Below are 25,591 nucleotides of genomic sequence, written 5' to 3'. Positions count from 1 at the left end.
GGTGCCTGGCCAACTCCTCACAGTCACAGACCTAGTTCCACCGACCCGAACCACACAGTCACAGACCTAGTTCCACCGACCCAACTCCTCACAGTCACAGACCTAGTTCCACCGACCCAACTCCTCACAGTCACAGACCTAGGGGTGCCTGGCGAAATTGGTTATTTCCACCTCATGAATTGATGTACATTTTCCCAAATACGAATGGAATTGAGAATCATTGGATTGCCCACCCCCTCCCCAAAACATTATTCAATGCCTTGGACCCGAAGTAGTGACTATATTTCAGATGATGAAGTATTCCCATTCATGGCTTTGATACTCCTCCATTGCACAACGATCGTGTCTGTCTGTCTGTCCAAGTGAACACATCGTTGCCCAGTAATACTTCTTCATGTGAGGTCATCCAAGACCTCCAGCTTTAAAAGGGGGAAGTGGAAAACAGTCTGTTTGATCGGGAGGTCTTTCCCTTTCGAAATAAAGCTGGAGAGTTTCTTTTATTAAAGACGTTAGATGGAGCTTCTCTCTCTGAAAGGAATTACTTCAGCAATTTGTCAATGAAGCCCTTTATCTACTTCCCCAAAGTCAGATGAAGTCATAGATCCCACATCTTTAAAGGAATATTTCAGGAGTAGCAAGGAGGGGAATGGAGTCAAACCTGGTGTTAGTTAACAGACTCCCACAGAGTAACTAGGAGGGGAATGGAGTCAAACCTGGTTTTAGTTAACAGACTCCAACAGAGTAACTAGGAGGGGAATGGAATCAAACCTGGTTTTAGTTAACAGACTCCCACAGAGTAGCTAGGAGGGGAATGGGAATCAACCCTGGTTTTAGTTAACAGACTCCCACAGAGTAACTAGGAGGGGAATGGCATCAAACCTGGTTTTAGTTAACAGACTCCCACAGAGTAACTAGGAGGGGAATGGCATCAAACCTGGTTTTAGTTAACAGACTCGCACAGAGTAACTAGGAGGGGAATGGAATCAAACCTGGTTTTAGTTAACAGACTCCCACAGAGTAGCTAGGAGGGGAATGGAATCAAACCTGGTTTTAGTTAACAGACTCCCACAGACTAACTAGGAGGGGGATGGAATCAAAACTGGTTTTAGACAGCAGGAACCACAGACTGACTAGGAGGGGAATGGAATCAAACCTGGTTTTAGTTAACAGACTCCCACAGAGTAACTAGGAGGGGAATGGAATCAAAACTGGTTTTAGACAGCAGGAACCACAGACTGACTAGGAGGGGAATGGAATCAAACCTGGTTTTAGTTAACAGACTCCCACAGAGTAGCTAGGAGGGGGATGGACTCAAACCTGGTGTTAGTTAACAGACTCCCACAGAGTAACTAGGAGGGGAATGGAATCAAACCTGGTTTTAGTTAACAGACTCCCATAGAGTAACTAGGAGGGGAATGGAATCAACCCTGGTTTTAGTTAACAGACTCCCACAGAGTAACTAGGAGGGGAATGGAATCAAACCTGGTTTTAGTTAACAGACTCCCACAGAGTAGCTAGGAGGGGAATGGAATCAAACCTGGATTTAGTTAACAGACTCCCACAGAGTAACTAGGAGGGGGATGGAATCAACCCTGATTTTAGTTAACAGACTCCCACATAGTAGCTAGGAGGGGGATGGCATCACACCTGGTGTTAGTTAACAGACTCCCACAGAGTAACTAGGAGGGGAATGGAATCACACCTGGTTTTAGTTAACAGACTCCCACAGAGTAACTAGGAGGGGAATGGACTCAAACCTGGTGTTAGTTAACAGACTCCCACAGAGTAACTAGGAGGGGAATGGACTCAAACCTGGTGTTAGTTAACAGACTCCCACAGAGTAACTAGGAGGGGAATGGAATCAACCCTGGTTTTAGTTAACAGACTCCCACAGAGTAACTAGGAGGGGAATGGAATCAAACCTGGTGTTAGTTAACAGACTCCCACAGAGTAACTAGGAGGGGAATGGACTCAACCCTGGTTTTAGTTAACAGACTCCCACAGAGTAACTAGGAGGGGGATGGAATCAAACCTGGTGTTAGTTAACAGACTCCCACAGAGTAACTAGGAGGGGGATGGCATCAACCCTGGTGTTAGTTAACAGACTCCAACAGAGTAACTAGGAGGGGGATGGAATCAAACCTGGTTTTAGTTAACAGACTCCCACAGAGTAACTAGGAGGGGGATGGAATCAAACCTGGTGTTAGTTAACAGACTCCCACAGAGTAACTAGGAGGGGGATGGCATCAAACCTGGTTTTAGTTAACAGACTCCCACAGAGTAACTAGGAGGGGGATGGCATCAAACCTGGTTTTAGTTAACAGACTCCCACAGAGTAACTAGGAGGGGGATGGCAGCAAACCTGGTGTTAGTTAACAGACTCCCACAGAGTAGCTAGGAGGGGGATGGCATCAAACCTGGTTTTAGTTAACAGACTCCCACAGAGTAACTAGGAGGGGAATGGAATCAAACCTGGTTTTAGTTAACAGACTCCCACAGAGTAACTAGGAGGGGAATGGACTCAAACCTGGTGTTAGTTAACAGACTCCCACAGAGTAACTAGGAGGGGGATGGACTCAATCCAAAGTGGCAGTGTTTTTCTGTTTATTCACTTGTCTGTCAGAAATTAGCTTTAGAACTTTATTGTCCATGTGATGTGGACAACATGATTAACTAAACACAACAAACAACATTAAAAATGAAAAACTTTATTGTCCATGTAATGTGGACAACATGATGAACAATTAAATGTACCCGTGCTTCAGACCTGCTAGTCTCCTACCCAGTATTACTGAAGAAAAATCAAATCAAATCAAATCAAATGTATTTATATAGCCCTTCGTACATCAGCTGATATCTCAAAGTGCTGTACAGAAACCCAGCCTAAAACCCCAAACAGCAAGCAATGCAGGTGTAGAAGCACGGCGGCTAGGAAAAACTCCCTAGAAAGGCCAAAACCTAGGAAGAAACCTAGAGAGGAACCAGGCTATGTGGGTGGCCAGTCCTCTTCTGGCTGTGCCGGGTGGAGATTATAACAGAACATGGCCAAGATGTTCAAATGTTCATAAATGACCAGCATGGTCGAATAATAACAAGGCAGAACAGTTGAAACTGGAGCAGCAGCATGGCCAGGTGGACTGGGGACAGCAAGGAGTCATCATGTCAGGTAGTCCTGGGGCATGGTCCTAGGGCTCAGGTCCTCCGAGAGAGAGAGAAAGAAAGAAGGAGAGAATTAGAGAACGCACACTTAGATTCACACAGGACACCGAATAGGACAGGAGAAGTACTCCAGATATAACAAACTGACCCTAGCCCCATCCACATTACTGAAACTCCCACTGTATTAGCAGACCTGCTAGTCTCCTAAATTACTGAAGGCTGAGACCTGCTACTGAAGCAGACCTGTCTCCTATCCAGTATTACTGAAGCAGACCTGCTAGTCTCCCACCAGTATTACTGAAGCAGACCTGCTAGTCTCCTAGTATTACTGAAGCTCCTGCTAGTCCATCCAGTATTACTGAAGCAGACCTGCTAGTCTCCCATCAGACCTGCTAGTCTCCTATCCAGTATTACTGAAGCAGACCTGCTAGTCTCCTATCCAGTATTACTGAAGCAGACCTGCTAGTCTCCTATCCAGTATTACTGAAGCAGACCTGCTAGTCTCCTATCTGGTGTATTACTGAAGCAGACCTGCTAGTCTCCTATCCAGTATTACTGAAGCAGACCTGCTAGTCTCCTATCCAGTATTACTGAAGCAGACCTGCTAGTCTCCTATCCAGTATTACTGAAGCAGACCTGCTAGTCTCCCATCCAGTATTACTGAAGCAGACCTGCTAGTCTCCTATCCAGTATTACTGAAGCAGACCTGCTAGTCTCCTATCCAGTATTACTGAAGCAGACCTGCTAGTCTCCTATCCAGTATTACTGAATCAGACCTGCTAGTCTCCTATCTGGTGTATTACTGAAGCAGACCTGCTAGTCTCCCATCCAGTATTACTGAAGCAGACCTGCTAGTCTCCTATCTGGTGTATTACTGAATCAGACCTGCTAGTCTTCCATCCAGTATTACTGAAGCAGACCTGCTAGTCTCCTATCCAGTATTACTGAAGCAGACCTGCTAGTCTCCCATCCAGTATTACTGAAGCAGACCTGCTAGTCTCCTATCTGGGGTATTACTGAAGCAGACCTGCTAGTCTCCCATCCAGTATTACTGAAGCAGACCTGCTCGTATCCCATCCAGTATTACTGAAGCAGACCTGCTAGTCTCCTATCTGGGGTATTACTGAAGCAGACCTGCTCGTATCCCATCCAGTATTACTGAAGCAGACCTGCTAGTCTCCTATCTAGTGTATTACTGAAGCAGACCTGCTTGTCTCCCATCCAGTATTACTGAAGCAGACCTGCTAGTCTCCCATCCAGTATTACTGAAGCAGACCTGCTAGTCTCCCATCCAGTATTACTGAAGCAGACCTGCTAGTCTCCTATCTGGTGTATTACTGAAGCAGACCTGCTAGTCTCCTATCCAGTATTACTGAAGCAGACCTGCTAGTCTCCTATCCAGTATTACTGAAGCAGACCTGTTAGTCTCCTATCTGGTGTATTACTGAAGCAGACCTGCTAGTCTCCTATCTGGTGTATTACTGAAGCAGACCTGCTAGTCTCCTATCCAGTATTACTGAATCAGACCTGCTAGTCTTCCATCCAGTATTACTGAAGCAGACCTGCTAGTCTCCTATCCAGTATTACTGAAGCAGACCTGCTAGTCTCCCATCCAGTATTACTGAAGCAGACCTGCTAGTCTCCTATCTGGGGTATTACTGAAGCAGACCTGCTAGTCTCCTATCCAGTATTACTGAAGCAGACCTGCTAGTCTCCTATCCAGTATTACTGAATCAGACCTGCTAGTCTCCTATCTGGTGTATTACTGAAGCAGACCTGCTAGTCTCCTATCTGGTGTATTACTGAAGCAGACCTGCTAGTCTCCTATCCAGTATTACTGAATCAGACCTGCTAGTCTTCCATCCAGTATTACTGAAGCAGACCTGCTAGTCTCCTATCCAGTATTACTGAAGCAGACCTGCTAGTCTCCCATCCAGTATTACTGAAGCAGACCTGCTAGTCTCCTATCTGGGGTATTACTGAAGCAGACCTGCTAGTCTCCCATCCAGTATTACTGAAGCAGACCTGCTTGTCTCCCATCCAGTATTACTGAAGCAGACCTGCTAGTCTCCTATCTGGTGTATTACTGAAGCAGACCTGCTAGTCTCCTATCTGGTGTATTACTGAAGCAGACCTGCTAGTCTCCTATCCAGTATTACTGAATCAGACCTGCTAGTCTCCCATCCAGTATTACTGAAGCAGACCTGCTAGTCTCCTATCCAGTATTACTGAAGCAGACCTGCTAGTCTCCCATCCAGTATTACTGAAGCAGACCTGCTAGTCTCCTATCTGGGGTATTACTGAAGCAGACCCGTGCTAGTTGATGATAATCCTGGTCATATTAGCAACCCATGCTAGTTGATGATAATCCTAGTCATATTAGCAGCCCATGCTAGTTGGTGATAATCCTAGTCATATTAGCAGCCCATGCTAGTTGATGATAATCCTAGTCATATTAGCAACCCATGCTAGTTGATGATAATCCTAGTCATATTAGCAATGCATGCTAGTTGATGATAATCCTATTCATATTAGCAACCCATGCTAGTTGATGATAATCATATTCATATTAGCAATGCATGCTAGTTGATGATAATCCTAGTCATATTAGCAACCCATGCTAGTTGATGATAATCCTAGTCATATTAGCAACCCATGCTAGTTGATGATAATCCTAGTCATATTAGCAGCCCATGCTAGTTGATGATAATCCTAGTCATATTAGCAGCCCATGCTAGTTGGTGATAATCCTAGTCATATTAGCAGCCCATGCTAGTTGATGATAATCCTAGTCATATTAGCAATGCATGCTAGTTGATGATAATCCTAGTCATATTAGCAATGCATGCTAGTTGATGATAATCCTAGTCATATTAGCAACCCATGCTAGTTGATGATAATCCTAGTCATATTAGCAGCCCATGCTAGTTGATGATAATCCTAGTCATATTAGCAACCCATGCTAGTTGATGATAATCCTAGTCATATTAGCAACCCATGCTAATTGATGATAATCCTAGTCATATTAGCAACCCATGCTAGTTGATGATAATCCTAGTCATATTAGCAACCCATGCTAGTTGATGATAATCCTAGTCATATTAGCAACCCATGCTAGTTGATGATAATCCTAGTCATATTAGCAACCCATGCTAGTTGATGATAATCCTAGTCATATTAGCAACCCATGCTAGTTGATGATAATCCTAGTCATATTAGCAACCCATGCTAGTTGATGATAATCCTAGTCATATTAGCAACCCATGCTAGTTGATGATAATCCTAGTCATATTAGCAACCCATGCTAGTTGATGATAATCCTAGTCATATTAGCAACCCATGCTAGTTGATGATAATCCTAGTCATATTAGCAACCCATGCTAGTTGATGATAATCCTAGTCATATTAGCAACCCATGCTAGTTGATGATAATCCTAGTCATTGTAACGAGCTTCGTCTGCTGTTAGAAGAGAGGCAGACCGAAATGCAGCGTGTAGGTTACTCATGACCTTTAATAAAGATAAAGCGGTACATTAAATAATTCAAAATACAAAAACAACAAACAAGTGAAACAAAATACAGCCTATCTGGTGACTAACACTAAGACAGGTACAATCACCCACGAAATACAACACGCACTCAAGCTACCTAAATACGGTTCCCAATCCGAGACAACTAGAATCAGCTGACTCCAATTAGGAATCGCCTCAGGCAGCCAAGCCTAACAAGACACACCCCTAATAATACACACTCCCAATTAATACAAACCCTAATACGAAATACAACATATAAACCCATGTCACACCCTGGCCTACCCAAACATATAACAAAAACACAAGATACAATGACCAAGGCGTGACAGTCGTATTAGCAGCCCATGCTATTTTTTGTATCTTTAGATCTCAGCTCTTTCTTAATTTCTAACAGATCTGTTGATCTCTCTGTCACTTTAAACCATCTTTGTTTGCTGTGTGCTTTTGGACAAAGCTAAACTGCCTGATCTGTTGCATCGGCCTCATTGCTTTAAAATAATAATAATCATAATGTGCAGTGGTTGTATCTCATATTGATTTATTTTCACCTTTATTTTGACAACATACTATATAGAATTTAAAACACACATTAAACACAATACATCGATATACACTGTATATACAGTGGGAAGTTTACATGCACCTTAGCCAAATACATTTAAACTGAATTTTTCACAATTCCTGACATTTTATCCTATTAAAAAATTCCTTGTCTTAGGTCAGTTAGGATCACCACTTTATTTAAAGAATATGAAATGTCAGAATAATAGTAGAGAGAATGATTTATTTCAGCTTTTTATTTCTTTCATCACATTCCCAGTTGGTCAGTAGTTTACATACACTCAGTTAGTATTCGGTAGCATTGCTTTTCAATTGTTTAACTTGGGTCAAAGGTTTCGGGTAGCCTTCCACAAGCTTCCAATGCTTTTCAGTTCAACCCGCAAATTTTATGACGGATTGAGGTCAGGGCTTTGTGATGGCCACTCCAATACCTTGACTTTTTTTGTCCTTAAGCCATTTTGCCACCAACTTTGGAAGTATGCTTGAGGTCATTGTCCATCTGGAAGACCCATTTGCGACAAAGCTTCAACTTCCTGCCTGATGTCTTGAGATGTTGTTTCAATATATACACATAATCTTCCTTCCTCATGAAGCCATCTATTTTGTGAAGTGCACCAGTCCCTCCTGCAGCAAAGCACGCCCACCACCATGCTTCACGGTTGGGATGGTGTTCTACGGCTTGCAAGCATCCCCCTTTTTCCTCCAAACATAACAATGGTAATTATGACCAAACAGTTCTATTTTTGTTTCATCAGACCAGAGGACATTTCTCCAAAAATATTATATTTGTCTCTATGTGCAGTTGCAAACCGTAGTCTGTTTTTTTATGGCAGTTTTGGAGCAGTGACTTCTTCCTTGCTGAGCGGCCTTTCAGGTTATGTCGATATAGGACTCGTTTTACTGTGGATACAGATACTTTTGTGCCTGTTTTCTCCAGCGTTTTCACAAGGTCCTTTGCCTGTTGTTCTGGGATTGACTTGCACTTTTCGCACCAAAGTACGTTCATCTCTAGGAGACAGAACGCATCTCCTCCCTGAGCGGTATGACGGCTGTGTGGTCCCATGGTGTTTATACTTGTGTACTATAGTTTGTATGGTTAGCAGATGTTAATGGTCACATGGTTAGCAGATGTTAATGGTCACATGGTTAGCAGATGTTAATGGTCACATGGTTAGCAGATGTTATTGGTCACATGGTTAGCAGATGTTAATGGTCACATGGTTAGCAGATGTTATTGGTCACATGGTTAGCAGATGTTAATGGTCACATGGTTAGCAGATGTTATTGGTCACATGGTTAGCAGATGTTAATGGTCACATGGTTAGCAGATGTTAATGGTCACATGGTTAGCAGATGTTAATGGTCACATGGTTAGCAGATGTTAATGGTCACATGGTTAGCAGATGTTATTGGTCACATGGTTAGCAGATGTTAATGGTCACATGGTTAGCAGATGTTATTAGTCACATACACATGGATAGCAGATGTTAATGGTCACATGGTTAGCAGATGTTAATGGTCACATGGTTAGCAGATGTTATTGGTCACATACACATGGTTAGCAGATGTTATTGGTCACATGGTTAGCAGATGTTAATGGTCACATGGATAGCAGATGTTAATGGTCACATGGTTAGCAGATGTTATTGGTCACATGGTTAGCAGATGTTATTGGTCACATACACATGGTTAGCAGATGTTATTGGTCACATGGTTAGCAGATGTTAATGGTCACATGGTTAGCAGATGTTATTGGTCACATGGTTAGCAGATGTTAATGGTCACATGGTTAGCAGATGTTATTGGTCACATGGTTAGCAGATGTTATTGGTCACATACACATGGTTAGCAGATGTTATTGGTCACATGCTTAGCAGATGTTAATGGTCACATGGTTAGCAGATGTTAATGGTCACATGGTTAGCAGATGTTATTGGTCACATGGTTAGCAGATGTTAATGGTCACATGGTTAGTAGATGTTAATGGTCACATGGTTAGTAGATGTTAATGGTCACATGGTTAGCAGATGTTATTGGTCACATGGTTAGCAGATGTTAATGGTCACATGGTTAGCAGATGTTAATGGTCACATGGTTAGCAGATGTTAATGGTCACATGGTTAGCAGATGTTAATGGTCACATGGTTAGCAGATGTTAATGGTCACATGGTTAGCAGATGTTATTGGTCACATGGTTAGCAGATGTTAATGGTCACATGGTTAGCAGATGTTAATGGTCACATGGTTAGCAGATGTTATTGGTCACATGGTTAGCAGATGTTATTGGTCACATGGTTAGCAGATGTTAATGGTCACATGGTTAGCAGATGTTAATGGTCACATGGTTAGCAGATGTTAATGGTCACATGGTTAGCAGATGTTAATGGTCATATGGTTAGCAGATGTTATTGGTCACATACACATGGTTAGCAGATGTTAATGGTCACATGGTTAGGTTAGCAGATGTTAATGGTCACATGGTTAGCAGATGTTAATGGTCACATGGTTAGCAGATGTTAATGGTCACATGGTTAGCAGATGTTAATGGTCATATGGTTAGCAGATGTTATTGGTCACATACACATGGTTAGCAGATGTTAATGGTCACATGGTTAGGTTAGCAGATGTTAATGGTCACATGGTTAGCAGATGTTAATGGTCACATGGTTAGCAGATGTTAATGCGAGTGTAGTGAAATGCTTGTGCTTCTAGTTCCGACAATGCAGTGATAACCAACAAGTAATCTAACTAACAATTCCAAAACTACTGTCTTATACACAGTGTAAGGGGATAAGGAACATGTACATAAGGATATATGAATGAGTGATGGTACAGAGCGGCATAGGCAAGATACAGTAGATGGTATCGAGTACAGTATATACATATGAGATGAGTATGTAAACAAAGTGGCATAGTTTAAAGTGGCTAGTGATACATGTATTACATAAAGATGCAGTAGATGATATAGAGTACAGTATATACGTATACATATGAGATGAATAATGTAGGGTATGTAAACATTATATTAAGTAGCATTGTTATGGCAGAGATTGAGAGTTGTATGTAGCACAGGAAGAGACAGGCATCATCACCAAGTCTGCTTCACCTGAGGAGTGAGGAGATGAACAGCGAAGTCGCTTTCTGTGAATTTGTCACGGCGTCTGTCTCTGTGTGGGAGGAGTGAAGAGGACATCATCTGTAAAATATTGATGAGTTTGAAATTGCAGTGAACTAGATTAGGGGCCAATAATTAGATACGTGAGCTCCTACATGCAGCATGGCTCAGGAGAAATCATGTTGTGGGTTTATATACTGTTCTCTGTACAGTCCTGACTGGCTGTTGTGGTAGGTACAGGCTGTAGACAATTCAGTGGTTGTCTGTAGACTACCCCTGTCCGTCCTTGGTGTGGTAGATAGAGGCTGGTTGTCTGTAGACTACCCCTGTCCATCCTTGGTGTGGTAGATACAGGCTGGTTGTCTGTAGACTACCCCTGTTCATCCTTGGTGTGGTAGATAGAGGCTGGTTGTCTGTAGACTACCCCTGTCCGTCCTTGGTGTGGTAGATAGAGGCTGGTTGTCTGTAGACTACCCCTGTCCGTCCTTGGTGTGGTAGATAAAGGCTGGTTGTCTGTAGACTACCCCTGTCCGTCCTTGGTGTGGTAGATAGAGGCTGGTGGTCTGTAGTCTCCCTGTCCGTCCTGGTTGTCTGGTAGATAGAGGCTGGTTGTCTGACTACCCCTGTAGATACTGGTTGTCTGTACCCCTGTCCGTCCTTGGTGTGGTAGATAGAGGCTGGTTGTCTGTAGACTACCCCTGTTCGTCCTTGGTGTGGTAGATACAGGCTGGTTGTCTGTAGACTACCCCTGTTCGTCCTTGGTGTGGTAGATAGAGGCTGGTTGTCTGTAGACTACCCCTGTTCGTCCTTGGTGTGGTAGATACAGGCTGGTTGTCTGTAGACTACCCCTGTTCGTCCTTGGTGTGGTAGATAGAGGCTGGTTGTCTGTAGACTACCCCTGTCCGTCCTTGGTGTGGTAGATAGAGGCTGGTTGTCTGTAGACTACCCCTGTCCGTCCTTGGTGTGGTAGATAGAGGCTGGTTGTCTGTAGACTACCCCTGTCCGTCCTTGGTGTGGTAGATACAGGCTGGTTGTCTGTAGACTACCCCTGTTCGTCCTTGGTGTGGTAGATACAGGCTGGTTGTCTGTAGACTACCCCTGTTCGTCCTTGGTGTGGTAGATAGAGGCTGGTTGTCTGTAGACTACCCCTGTCCGTCCTTGGTGTGGTAGATACAGGCTGGTTGTCTGTAGACTACCCCTGTCCCTTGGTGTGGTAGATAGAGGCTGGTTGTCTGTAGACTACCCCTGTCCGTCCTTGGTGTGGTAGATAGAGGCTGGTTGTCTGTAGACTACCCCTGTTCGTCCTTGGTGTGGTAGATACAGGCTGGTTGTCTGTAGACTACCCCTGTCCGTCCTTGGTGTGGTAGATACAGGCTGGTTGTCTGTAGACTACCCCTGTTCGTCCTTGGTGTGGTAGATACAGGCTGGTTGTCTGTAGACTACCCCTGTTCGTCCTTGGTGTGGTAGATACAGGCTGGTTGTCTGTAGACTACCCCTGTTCCTTGTCCTGGTTGTCTGTAGACTTGGTGTGGTAGATAGAGGCTGGTTGTCTGTAGACTACCCCTGTCCGTCCTTGGTGTGGTAGATACAGGCTGGTTGTCTGGTTGTCTGTAGACTACCCCTGTTCGTCCTTGGTGTGGTAGATAGAGGCTGGTTGTCTGTAGACTACCCCTGTTCGTCCTTGGTGTGGTAGATACAGGCTGGTGTCTGTGACTACCCCTGTCCGTAGATACAGGCTGGTTGTCTGTAGACTACCCCTGTCCGTCCTTGGTGTGGTAGATACTGGTTGTCTGTAGGCTTGTCTGTAGACTACCCCTGTAGACTCCGTCCTTGGTGTGGTAGATCTGTAGACTACCCCTGTCCGTCCTTGGTGTGGTAGATACAGGCTGGTTGTCTGTAGACTACCCCTGTTCGTCCTTGGTGTGGTAGATACAGGCTGGTTGTCTGTAGACTACCCCTGTTCGTCCTTGGTGTGGTAGATACAGGCTGGTTGTCTGTAGACTACCCCTGTCCGTCCTTGGTGTGGTAGATAGAGGCTGGTTGTCTGTAGACTACCCCTGGTGTGGTAGATACAGGCTGGTTGTCTGTAGACTACCCCTGTTCGTCCTTGGTGTGGTAGATAGAGGCTGGTTGTCTGTAGACTACCCCTGTTCGTCCTTGGTGTGGTAGATAGAGGCTGGTTGTCTGTAGACTACCCCTGTTCGTCCTTGATAGAGTGGTTGTCTGTAGATAGAGGCTGGTTGTCTGTAGACTACCCCTGTTCGTCCTTGGTGTGGTAGATAGGCTGGTTGTCTGTAGGCTGGTGTGGTAGATAGAGGCTGGTTGTCTGTAGACTACCCCTGTTCGTCCTGGTGTGGTAGATAGAGGCTGGTTGTCTGTAGACTACCCCTGTTCGTCCTTGGTGTGGTAGATACAGGCTGGTTGTCTGTAGACTACCCCTGTTCGCTGACTACCCCTGTTCGTCCTGTGTCTGTAGACTACCCCTGTTCGTCTGTAGACTACCCCTGTTCGTCCTTGGTGTGGTAGATAGATACCTTGGTGTGGTAGGCTGGTTGTCTGTAGACTACCCCTGTCCCTTGGTGTCCTGGTTGGTGTGGTAGATACAGGCTGGTTGTCTGTAGACTACCCCTGTTCGTCCTTGGTGTGGTAGATACAGGCTGGTTGTCTGTAGACTACCCCTGTCCGTCCTTGGTGTGGTAGATACAGGCTGGTTGTCTGTAGATACCCCTGTCCGTCCTTGGTGTGGGATACAGGCTGGTTGTCTGTAGACTACCCCTGTCCGTCCTTGGTGTGGTAGATAGAGGCTGGTTGTCTGTAGACTACCCCTGTTCGTCCTTGGTGTGGTAGATACAGGCTGGTTGTCTGTAGACTACCCCTGTCCGTCCTTGGTGTGGTAGATACCTGGTTGTGTAGACTACCCCTGTAGATACAGGCTGGTTGTCTGTAGACTACCCCTGTCCGTCCTTGGTGTGGTAGATAGAGGCTGGTTGTCTGTAGACTACCCCTGTCCGTCCTTGGTGTGGTAGATGGTTGTCTGTAGACTACCCCTGTCCGTCCTTGGTGTGGTAGATAGAGGCTGGTTGTCTGTAGACTACCCCTGTTCGTCCTTGGTGTGGTAGATACAGGCTGGTTGTCTGTAGACTACCCCTGTTCGTCCTTGGTGTGGTAGATACAGGCTGGTTGTCTGTAGACTACCCCTGTCCGTCCTTGGTGTGGTAGATAGAGGCTGGTTGTCTGTAGACTACCCCTGTCCGTCCTTGGTGTGGTAGATAGAGGCTGGTTGTCTGTAGACTACCCCTGTTCGTCCTTGGTGTGGTAGATACAGGCTGGTTGTCTGTAGACTACCCCGTGTCCTGGTCCTACCCCTGGTGTGGTAGATACAGGCTGGTTGTCTGTAGACTACCCTGTCCGTCCTTGGTGTGGTAGATAGAGGCTGGTTGTCTGTAGACTACCCCTGTCCGTCCTGGTGTGGTAGATAGAGGCTGGTTGTCTGTAGACTACCCCTGTCCGTCCTTGGTGTGGTAGATAGAGGCTGGTTGTCTGTAGACTACCCCTGTCCGTCCTTGGTGTGGTAGATACAGGCTGGTTGTCTGTAGACTACCCCTGTCCGTGGTTGTCTGTAGACTACCCCTGTCCGTGGTGGTAGATAGAGGCTGGTTGTCTGTAGACTACCCCTGTCCGTCCTTGGTGTGGTAGATAGAGGCTGGTTGTCTGTAGACTGGTTGTCTGTAGACCCCTGTCCGTCCTTGGTGTGGTAGATAGAGGCTGGTTGTCTGTAGACTACCCCTGTCCGTCCTTGGTGTGGTAGATAGGCTGGTTGTCTGTAGGCTGGTTGTCTGGTTGTCTGTAGACTACCCCTGTTCGTCCTGGTGGTGTGGTAGATACAGGCTGGTTGTCTGTAGACTACCCCTGTCCGTCCTTGGTGTGGTAGATAGAGGCTGGTTGTCTGTAGACTACCCCTGTCCGTCCTTGGTGTGGTAGATAGAGGCTGGTTGTCTGTAGACTACCCCTGTCCGTCCTTGGTGTGGTAGATAGAGGCTGGTTGTCTGTAGACTACCCCTGTCCGTCCTTGGTGTGGTAGATACAGGCTGGTTGTCTGTAGACTACCCCTGTCCGTCCTTGGTGTGGTAGATAGAGGCTGGTTGTCTGTAGACTACCCCTGTCCGTCCTTGGTGTGGTAGATACAGGCTGGTTGTCTGTAGACTACCCCTGTCCGTCCTTGGTGTGGTAGATAGAGGCTGGTTGTCTGTAGACTACCCCTGTCCGTCCTTGGTGTGGTAGATACAGGCTGGTTGTCTGTAGACTACCCCTGTCCGTCCTTGGTGTGGTAGATACAGGCTGGTTGTCTGTAGACTACCCCTGTCCGTCCTTGGTGTGGTAGATACAGGCTGGTTGTCTGTAGACTACCCCTGTCCGTCCTTGGTGTGGTAGATAGAGGCTGGTTGTCTGTAGACTACCCCTGTCCGTCCTTGGTGTGTGATACAGGCTAGATACAGGCTGGTTGTCTGTAGACTACCCCTGTCCGTCCTTGGGTAGATACAGGCTGGTTGTCTGTAGACTACAGGCTGGTTGTCTGTAGACTACCCTGTCCGTGGTGTGGTAGATAGAGGCTGGTTGTCTGTAGACCCCCTGTCCGGGTGTGGTAGATACAGGCTGGTTGTCTGTAGACTACCCCTGTCTGGTTGTCGTCCTTGGTGTGGTAGATAGAGGCTGGTTGTCTGTAGACTACCCCTGTCCGTCCTTGGTGTGGTAGATACAGGCTGGTTGTCTGTAGACTACCCCTGTCCGTCCTTGGTGTGGTAGATAGAGGCTGGTTGTCTGTAGACTACCCCTGTTCGTGGTAGATACAGGCTGGTTGTCTGTAGACTACCCCTGTCCGTCCTTGGTGTGGTAGATACAGGCTGGTTGTCTGTAGACTACCCCTGTGTGGTAGATACAGGCTGGTTTGGCAGATAGAGGCTGGTTGTCTGTATCCCTGTGGTTGTTTATGACTGAAGGAGGCATCTCAAACGGCACCCTATTCCCTATGTAGTGCACTGCTTCTGACCAGAGCCCTATGGGTTTCCCTGTAGGTTTCCCTGTGGGTTTCCCCTGTGGGTTTCCCCCCTGTGTGGTAGGTTTCCCCCCTGTGGGTTTAGATAGAGGCCTGTGAGTTTCCCTGTGGGTTTCCTTTGGGCTTTCCCCCCTGTGGGTTTCCTGTGGGTTTCCCTGTGGTGTAGGTTTCCCTGTAGGTTTCCCTGGTGGGTTTCCCCTGTGGGTTTCCCCCCTGTGGGTTTCCTGTGACTGTTTCCCTTGGTGTGGTAGGGCTTTCCCTGTGGGTTTCCCTGTGAGTTTCCCTGTGGGTTTCCCTGTGGGTTTCCCTGTGGGTTTCCCTGTGGGTTTCCCTGTGGGTTTCCCTGTGGGTTTCCCTGTAGGTTTCCCTGTGGGTTTCCCTGTGAGTTTCCCTGTGGGTTTCCCTGTGGTTTCCCTGTGGGTTTCCCTATGGGTTTCCCTGTGGGTTTCCCTGTGGGTTTCCCTATGGGTTTCCCTATGGGTTTCCCTGTGGGTTTCCCTCTAGGTTTCCCTGTGGGTTTCCCTGTGAGTTTCCATGTGGGTTTCCCTGTGAGTTTCCCTGTGGGTTTCCCTATGGGTTTCCCATGGGTTTCCCTATGGGACCCTGTGGGTTTCCTGTAGAGTTTCCCTAGGATTCCCTGTGGGTTTCCCTGTGAGTTTCCATGTGGGTTTCCCTGTGAGTTTCCCTGTGGGTTTCCCTATGGGTTTCCCTGTGGGTCTTCCTGTGGGTTTCCCTATGGGTCTTCCTGTGGGTTTCCCTGTGAGTTTCCCTATGAGTTTCCCTATGAGTTTCCCTGTGGGTTTCCCTGTGAGTTTCCCTGTGAGAGCTCTGCTCTCCACTGAGGTTAGCTGGTGAATAGAACAGCAGGCAAACATTCAACCAGGCAGTATTGACCTCCTACACAGGGACCAACCAGGCAGTATTGACCTCCTCCACAGGGATCAACCAGGCAGTATTGACCTCCTACACAGGGATCAACCAGGCAGTATTGACCTCCTACACAGGGATCAACCAGGCAGTATTGACCTCCTCCACAGGGACCAACCAGGCAGTATTGACCTCCTACACAGGGATCAACCAGGCAGTATTGACCTCCTCCAGGCTGGTTTGACAGGGACCAACCAGGCAGTATTGACCTCCTACCACAGGGACCAACCAGGCAGTATTGACCTCCTCCACAGGGATCAACCAGGCAGTATTGACCTCCTACACAGGGATCAACCAGGCAGTATTGACCTCCTCCACAGGGATCAACCAGGCAGTATTGACCTCCTCCACAGGGACCAACCAGGCAGTATTGACCTCCTCCACAGGGACCAACCAGGCAGTATTGACCTCCTCCACAGGGATCAACCAGGCAGTATTGACCTCCTCCACAGGGAAACAAAAGATCCACCTTGTTTCTCTCCTCTCTTATCCTGGATCTGATGGAAGAGTCATTTCTATTCAGGGAACATTCCCATGACATCATCATGTGTTCCATTGTTGAGTCATTTCTATTCAGGGAACATTCCCGTGACATCATCATGTGTTCCATTGTTGAGTCATTTCTATTCAGGGAACATTCCCGTGACATCATCATGTGTTCCATTGTTGAGTCATTTCTATTCAGGGAACATTCCCATGACATCATCACGTGTTCTGTTGTTGAGTCATTTCTATTCAGGGAACATTCCCGTGACATCATCATGTGTTCCATTGTTGAGTCATTTCTATTCAGGGAACATTCCCGTGACATCATCATGTGTTCCATTGTTGAGTCATTTCTATTCAGGGAACATTCCCGTGACATCATCATGTGTTCTGTTGTTGAGTCATTTCTATTCAGGGAACATTCCCGTGACATCATCATGTGTTCCATTGTTGAGTCATTTCTATTCAGGGAACATTCCCATGACATCATCACGTGTTCTGTTGTTGAGTCATTTCTATTCAGGGAACATTCCCATGACGTGTTCCATTGTTGAGTCATTTCTATTCAGGGAACATTCCCATGACATCATCATGTGTTCCATTGTTAAAAGGAGAGTATATGTAAAATGTCATTATCATTAGTTCCTGTTATTCTGATATCTGTCATGAAATGAAATGAGTCAGCAACTGGTGACAATAGACAACAGAACAACTGCTAGGATTTGAGTTGTCTCTCTAAAGCAACACGTTGTGTCCTATCAGATGAAAAATAGTATATCGTTTTTGTTTTTTATTCCGAGGCTGATGGATGTCTGTTCCGTTTGAACTACACAAGGCCTTACAGCTGTTCATAATGTAACGTGCAGTAGCGGACTTTCAAATATTCATGTAGACGTGGTACCTGACATGCTTTGATCTCTGCTGTAAAGTATATTGCTACGTTCCTATATCCACACTAGCAAATCACTTTGAATGCCTGTCCAATACATTGCAATGTGGATAATGGAGAGCCTATGGCTTGGAATCTGTTATGATCCTATGAGGTTTATAATGAAACCCCTGGGACCAGCAGGAGATCAACAGTAATCGGTTGGTTATGATCCTATGAGGTTTATAATGAAACCCCTGGGACCAGTAGGAGATCAACAGTAATCGGTTGTGGTCCTATGAGGTTTATAATGAAACCCCTGGGACCAGAAGGAGATCTACAGTAATCGGTTATGATCCTATGAGGTTTATAATGAAACCCCTGGGACCAGCAGGAGATCAACAGTAATCGGTTATGATCCTATGAGGTTTATAATGAAACCCCTGGGACCAGAAGGAGATCTACAGTAATCGGTTATGATCCTATGAGGTTTATAATGAAACCCCTGGGACCAGAAGGAGATCTACAGTAATCGGTTATGATCCTATGAGGTTTATAATGAAACCCCTGGGACCAGAAGGAGATCTACAGTAATCGGTTATGATCCTATGAGGTTTATAATGAAACCCCTGGGACCAGAAGGAGATCTACAGTAATCCCCTGGGACCAGCAGGAGATCAACAGTAATTGGTTGGTTATGATCCTATGAGGTTTATAATGAAACCCCTGGGACCAGTAGGAGGGTTTGGTCCTATGAGGTTTATAATGAAACCCCTGGGACCAGAAGGAGATCTACAGTAATCGGTTATGATCCTATGAGGTTTATAATGAAACCCCTGGGACCAGAAGGAGATCTACAGTAATCGGTTATGATCCTATGAGGTTTATAATGAAACCCCTGGGACCAGAAGGAGATCTACAGTAATCATGATCCTATGAGGTTTATAATGAAACCCCTGGGACCAGAAGGATCTACAAATGATTAGATCCTATGGGTTTATAATGAAACCCCTGAATGGATGGAGATGAGAGAATGGATGATCCCTGGGACCATAAGTAATCAATCCTATGAAGAAACCCCTGGGACAGAAGGAGATCTGGGTTATGAATGGATAATGAAACCCCTGGGACAGAAGGAGATCTACAGTAATGGATGATCCTATGAGGTTTAACCCCTGGGACCAGCAGGAGATCAACAGTAATCGGTTATGATCCTATGAATAATGAAACCCTGGGACCAGAAGGAGATCTACAGTATGGGGCTGGTGAACGGTGATGGATGATGACAGAATGGATGGAGATAATGGATGAGTAACCCTCCATAAAACAATGAAGAACAACAGATGGCTGGGGTGAATGGATGATGGACAGATGAGGGATGAATGGATGAGTTAACCCTCCATAAAACAATGAAGAACAACAGATGGCTGGGGTGAATGGATGGAGATGAGACGGTGGGACGTATGGATGAGTAACTGTCCATAAAACAATGAAGAACAACAGGTGGCCGGGGTGAATGGATGATGGACAGATGAGGGATGAATGGATGAGTAACCCTCCATAAACAAGGAGAACAACAGGTGGCTGGGGTGAATGGATGGAGATGAGATGGTGGGACGTATGGATGAGTAACCCTCCATAAAACAAGGAGAACAACAGGTGGCTGGGGTGAATGTATGATGGACAGATGAGGGATGAATGGATGGATGAAGCCCGATGGATAGATGATGATGAGATGGAGGAATGCATGGATGAACCCTGGTCTCCAAGGTGATGGAATATGAGGCACCCTGGGCTCCATAGTAATGGAATAGGAGACACCCTGGGCTCCATAGTGATGGAATAGGAGGCACCCTGGGCTCCATAGTGATGGAATAGGAGGCACCCTGGGCTCCATAGTGATGGAATAGGAGACACCCTGGTCTCCATAGTGATGGAATAGGAGGCACCCTGGGCTCCATAGTGATGGAATAGGAGACACCCTGGTCTCCATAGTGATGGAATAGGAGACACCCTGGGCTCTCTCTCTTCTCTCCCCCTGGTCTCTGGGTGACTTGTCTCTCTCTTCTCTACTCTTGGTGTCTGGGTGACTTGTCTCTCTCTTCTCTACTCTTGGTGTCTGTGTGACTTGTCTCTCTCTTCTCTCACCCTGGTCTCTCCTGGGTGACTTGTCTCTCTCTTCTCTACTCTTGGTGTCTGGGTGACTTGTCTCTCTCTTCTCTCACCCTGGTCTCCTCTGGGTGACTTGTCTCTCTCTTCTCTACTCTTGGTGTCTGGGTGACTTGTCTCTCTCTTCTCTACTCTTGGTGTCTGGGTGACTTGTCTCTCTCTTCTCTACTCTTGGTGTCTGGGTGACTTGTCTCTCTCTTCTCTACTCTTGGTGTCTGGGTGACTTGTCTCTCTCTTCTCTCACCCTGGTCTCCTCTGGGTGACATGTCTCTCTCTTCTCTACTCTTGGTGTCTGGGTGACTTGTCTCTCTCTTCTCTCACCCTGGTCTCCTCTGGGTGACTTGTCTCTCTCTTCTCTACTCTTGGTGTCTGGGTGACTTGTCTCTCTCTTCTCTACTCTTGGTGTCTGGGTGACTTGTCTCTCTCCTCTCTACTCTTGGTGTCTGGGTGACTTGTCTCTCTCTTCTCTCACCCTGGTCTCCTCTGGGTGACTTGTCTCTCTCTTCTCTCACCCTGTGCAGTTCCCTGTGGAGGACTGCTGACATCTCGTAAGGGGACCATCCTTTCTCCTGGTTACCCAGAGCCCTACGCCAACTATCTCAACTGTATCTGGAAGGTCTCTGTGCCAGAGGGAGCAGGCATCCAAGTGAGAGATGCAGCATGAAACATTATGAATATAATGTTGGAAAATTTTGATAGTTAAAAGGGTTGAAGAATTAAACTTTCATGGAATTCTATCTTAGAATGGGAATTTGCTAAAAATGTATCCCATTATTGATGAGGCAACTGTTTTATTCAACTTAGATATTATTTTTTTTTTTTAACTCTTAAATGTATTTCTTTGTTCCTTTCTTCAGATCCAGGTCATAACTTTCTCCACGGAACACAACTGGGACTCCTTGGACTTTTTTGACGGAGTCGATGGCAACGCGCCAAGGCTTGGCAGCTATTCAGGTGAGACAACCTCCAGAATTAGTCTTTTAAAGCTCCCATTTTGGAATTGATAATGATGTCTGATCGGAACACTCAGTAAAAAGAGTACTTATGGATGTGATAATGATGTCTGATCGGAACACAGTACTTATGGATGTGATAATGATGTCTGATCGGAACACAGTAATTATGGATGTGATAATGATGTCTGATCGGAACACAGTACTTATGGATGTGATAATGATGTCTGATCGGAACACAGTACTTATGGATGTGATAATGATGTCTGATCGGAACACAGTACTTATGGATGTGATAATGATGTCTGATCGGAACACTCAGTAAAAAGAGTACTTATGGATGTGATAATGATGTCTGATCGGAACACAGTAATTATGGATGTGATAATGATGTCTGATCGGAACACAGTACTTATGGATGTGATAATGATGTCTGATCGGAACACTCAGTAAAAAGAGTACTTATGGATGTGATAATGATGTCTGATCGGAACACAGTAATTATGGATGTGATAATGATGTCTGATCGGAACACAGTACTTATGGATGTGATAATGATGTCTGATCGGAACACAGTACTTATGGATGTGATAATGATGTCTGATCGGAACACAGTACTTATGGATGTGATAATGATGTCTGATCGGAACACAGTACTTATGGATGTGATAATGATGTCTGATCGGAACACAGTACTTATGGATGTGATAATGATGTCTGATCTCACAGTACTTATGACTCGCCTAGCAAAATTAAATAGTCTTCACCTGATGAAGAAAGACCTGACTGACTCCCTCTGACTCGCCTAGCAAAATTAAATAGTCTTTACCTGATGAAGAAGACATGACTGACTCCCTCTGACTCGCCTAGCAAAGATAAATAGTCTTCACCTGATGAAGAAGACCTGACTGACTCTAGTCTTCACCTGATGAAGAACACCTGAATGACTCTAGTCTTCACCTGATGAAGAAGACCTGACTGACTCTCTGTCTTCACCTGATGAAAAGATGACTCTAGTCTAGAAGAAGACCTCTTCACCTGATGAAGAAGACCTGACTGACTCTAGTCTTCACCTGATGAAGAAGACCTGACTGACTCTAGTCTTCACCTGATGAAGAAGACCTGACTGACTCTAGTCTTCACCTGATGAAGAAGACCTGACTGACTCTAGTCTTCACCTGATGAAGAAGACCTGACTGACTCTAGTCTTCACCTGATGAAGAAGACCTGACTGACTCTAGTCTTCACCTGATGAAGAAGACCTGACTGACTCTAGTCTTCACCTGATGAAGAAGACCTGACTGACTCTAGTCTTCACCTGATGAAGAAGACCTGACTGACTCTAGTCTTCACCTGATGAAGAAGACCTGACTGACTCTAATCTTCTCCAGGAGGGTTTCTCTCCAGGAACAGGGTTGGAGTTAAAACCTACAGGAGGGTCTCTCTCCAGGAACAGGGTTGGAGTTAAAACCTACAGGAGGGTCTCTCTCCAAGAACAGGGTTGGAGTTAAAACCTACAGGAGGGTCTCTCTCCAAGAACTGGGTTGGAGTTAAAACCTACAGGAGGGTCTCTCTCCAAGAACTGGGTTGGAGTTAAAACCTACAGGAGGGTCTCTCTCCAAGAACTGGGTTGGAGTTAAAACCTACAGGAGGGTTTCTCTCCAGGAACAGGGTATGAGTTAAAGCCCGTAAAACAGTATCTCTCCAGGAACAGGGATGGAGTTAAAACCTACAGGAAGGTCTCTATCCAAGAACAGGGATGGAGTTAAAACCTACAGGAAGGTCTCTATCCAAGAACAGGGATGGAGTTAAAACCTACAGGAGGGTTTCTCTCCAGGAACAGGGATGGAGTCAAATCCTACAGGAGGGTTTCTCTCCAGGAACAGGGTTGGAGTTAAAACCTACAGGAGGGTTTCTCTCCAGGAACAGGGTTGGAGTTAAAACCTACAGGAGGGTCTCTCTCCAGGAACAGGGATGGAGTTAGAACCTACAGGAGGGTTTCTCTCCAGGAACAGGGATGGAGTCTTTCTCTCCAGGAACAGGGATGGAGTTAGAACCTACAGGAGGGTTTCTCTCCGGGAACAGGGATGGAGTTAGAACCTACAGGAGGGTTTCTCTCCGGGAACAGGGATGGAGTTAGAACCTACAGGAGGGTTTCTCTCCGGGAACAGGGATGGAGTTAGAACCTACAGGAGGGTTTCTCTCCAGGAACAGGGATGGAGTTAGAACCTACAGGAGGGTTTCTCTCCAGGAACAGGGTTGGAGTTAGAACCTACAGGAGGGTTTCTCTCCAGGAACAGGGTTGGAGTTAGAACCTACAGGAGGGTCTCTCTCCAAGAACTGGGTTGGAGTTAAAACCTACAGGAGGGTTTCTCTCCAGGAACAGGGTTGGTGATCCCTGGTGTAGTGTATTTTATGATATTTTCCTATTGACTGTCTCCATGCGTACGTTCTACGTTCCAGTCACATACAGTATATGTCTTTCCCCCCTCGAGACCCTTCCTACTGTAACTCCAACTTCACTGTCTCCATGGGTATGTTCTGTAGGTACAACCATCCCCCAGCTCCTGAACAGCACCTCCAACAACATCTACCTGACATTCCAGTCCGATATCAGTGTGTCTGCAGCAGGCTTCCACCTGGAGTATACAGGTATGAAGAGATACACCTAGCTATAGGCTGGTCCTAGATCAGGTGTAATCTGGAGTATACAGGTATGAAGAGATACACCTAGCTATAGGCTGGTCCTAGATCAGGTGTAATCTGGAGTATACAGGTATGAAGAGATACACCTAGCTATAGGCTGGTCCTAGATCAGGTGTAATCTGGAGTATACAGGTATGAATATATACACCTAGCTATAGGCTGGTCCTAGATCAGGTGTAATCTGGAGTATACAGGTATGAATATATACACCTAGCTATAGGCTGGTCCTAGATCTGTATGTGCTTTCGCCAAGTCCTCTGACTTTCAGTGTCTTCTATTTTGTATCCTTATTTTACCAGGTAAATTGACTGAGAAGACGTTTTCATTTTACAGCAATGACCTGGGGAAAAGATCAAGGGGAGATGAATGAGCCAATTGTAAACTGGGGATGATTAGGTGACCGTGATGGTATGAGGGTCAGATTGTGAGTTTATCCAGGACACCAGGGTTAACAACCCTACTCTGACGATAAGTTACCCTGGGATTTTTAGTGACCACAGAGAGTCAGGACACTCGTTTAACATCCCATCTGAAGGACGGCACCCTACAGGGCAATGTCCCCAATCACTGTCCTGGGGCATTGGGATTATATACACTATAGAGTGCCTTGCAAAAGTATTCATCCCCCTTGGCTTTTGTCCTGTTTTGTTGCATTACAACCTTTAATTTAAATAGATTTTTATTTGGATTTAATGTAATGGACAGACACAAAATAGTTTCAATTGGTGAAGTGAAATGTAAAAAAATAACCTGTTTAAAATTTTTTTTTTTTTTAAAGTGGTGCGTACTGTATGTATTCACCCCCTTTGCCATGATGCCCCTAAACAAGATCTGGTGCAACCAATTACCTGCATAAGTCACACAATTAGTTAAATAAAGTCCACCTGTGTGCAATCTAAGTGTCACATGACAGTAAATGTACATCTGTTCTGAAAGGCCCCAGAGTCTGTAACGCCACTAATCTTATTTTATTTATTTGAACTTTATTTAACTTGGCAAGTCAGTTAAGAACAAATTCTTATGTTCAATGACGGTCTAGGAACAGTGGGTTAACTGGTCTAGGAACAGTGGGTTAACTGCCTGTTCAGGGGCAGAAATACAGATTTGTACCTTGTCAGCTCAGGGATTTCAACTTGCAACCTTCCGGTTACTAGTCCAACGCTCTAACCGCTAGGCTACCTGCCTCCCCCCTCTAACCGCTAGGCTACCTGCCTCCCCCCTCTAACCGCTAGGCTACCTGCCTCCCCTCCAACCGCTAGGCTACCTGCCTCCCCCTCTAACCGCTAGGCTACCTGCCTCCCCCTCTAACCGCTAGGCTACCTGCCTCCCCCTCTAACCGCTAGGCTACCTGCCTCCCCCTCTAACCGCTAGGCTACCTGCCTCCCCCTCTAACCGCTAGGCTACCTGCCTCCCCCTCTAACCACTAGGCTACCTGCCTCCCCCTCTAACCACTAGGCTACCTGCCTCCCCCTCTAACCGCTAGGCTACCTGCCTCCCCTCCAACCGCTAGGCTACCTGCCTCCCCCCTCTAACCGCTAGGCTACCTGCCTCCCCCTCCAACCGCTAGGCTACCTGCCTCCCCCCTCTAACCGCTAGGCTACCTGCCTCCCCCCTCCAACCGCTAGGCTACCTGCCTCCCCCTCCAACCGCTAGGCTACCTGCCTCCCCCCTCCAACCGCTAGGCTACCCTGCCGCACCATTAAATCCACTAAGCAAGCGGAACCATGAAGACCAAGGTGCTCTCCAAATAGTTCAAGGGCAAAGTTATGGAGGAGTGCAGATCAGGGTGGGGTTATTAAAAAATATCAGAAACTTTGAACATCCTACGGAGCACCATTAAATCCATTATAAAAATGGAAAGAATATGACACCCCAACAAACCTGCCAAGAGAGGGTCGCCCACCAAAACTCAAGGACCAGGCAAGGAGGGTATTAAATCAGAGAGGCAACAATGAGACCAAATATAACCATGAAGGAGCTGCACAGCTCCACAGCGGAGGTTGGAGTATCTGTCCATAGGACCACTTTAAGCCGTACACTCCCCGGAGCTGGGCTTTTTGG

At 46.1% G+C, this 25,591-nt stretch overlaps 1 protein-coding gene across 1 annotated transcript in view; it reads left to right on the top strand.

Moving 5' to 3' along the window:
• Positions 1-23,900, top strand: part of LOC124022823 (CUB and sushi domain-containing protein 3-like) — a 25,391-nt gene extending 1,491 nt beyond the window's left edge. The window contains exons 3-6 of the mRNA XM_046337503.1: positions 20,393-20,517; positions 20,729-20,825; positions 23,372-23,476; positions 23,830-23,900. Coding sequence (XP_046193459.1) covers positions 20,393-20,517; positions 20,729-20,825; positions 23,372-23,476; positions 23,830-23,900 — 398 coding nt within the window. The remainder of the gene's footprint in view (positions 1-20,392; positions 20,518-20,728; positions 20,826-23,371; positions 23,477-23,829) is intronic.
• The last annotated feature ends 1,691 nt before the right edge of the window (positions 23,901-25,591 follow it).

This window comes from Oncorhynchus gorbuscha, unplaced genomic scaffold (genome assembly GCF_021184085.1).
Source record: "Oncorhynchus gorbuscha isolate QuinsamMale2020 ecotype Even-year unplaced genomic scaffold, OgorEven_v1.0 Un_scaffold_1443, whole genome shotgun sequence".
Taxonomy (NCBI): Eukaryota; Metazoa; Chordata; class Actinopteri; order Salmoniformes; family Salmonidae; genus Oncorhynchus; species Oncorhynchus gorbuscha.
The sequence above is the reverse complement of the archived record's forward strand: the minus strand, read 5'-3'. Positions and strand labels throughout refer to the sequence as shown.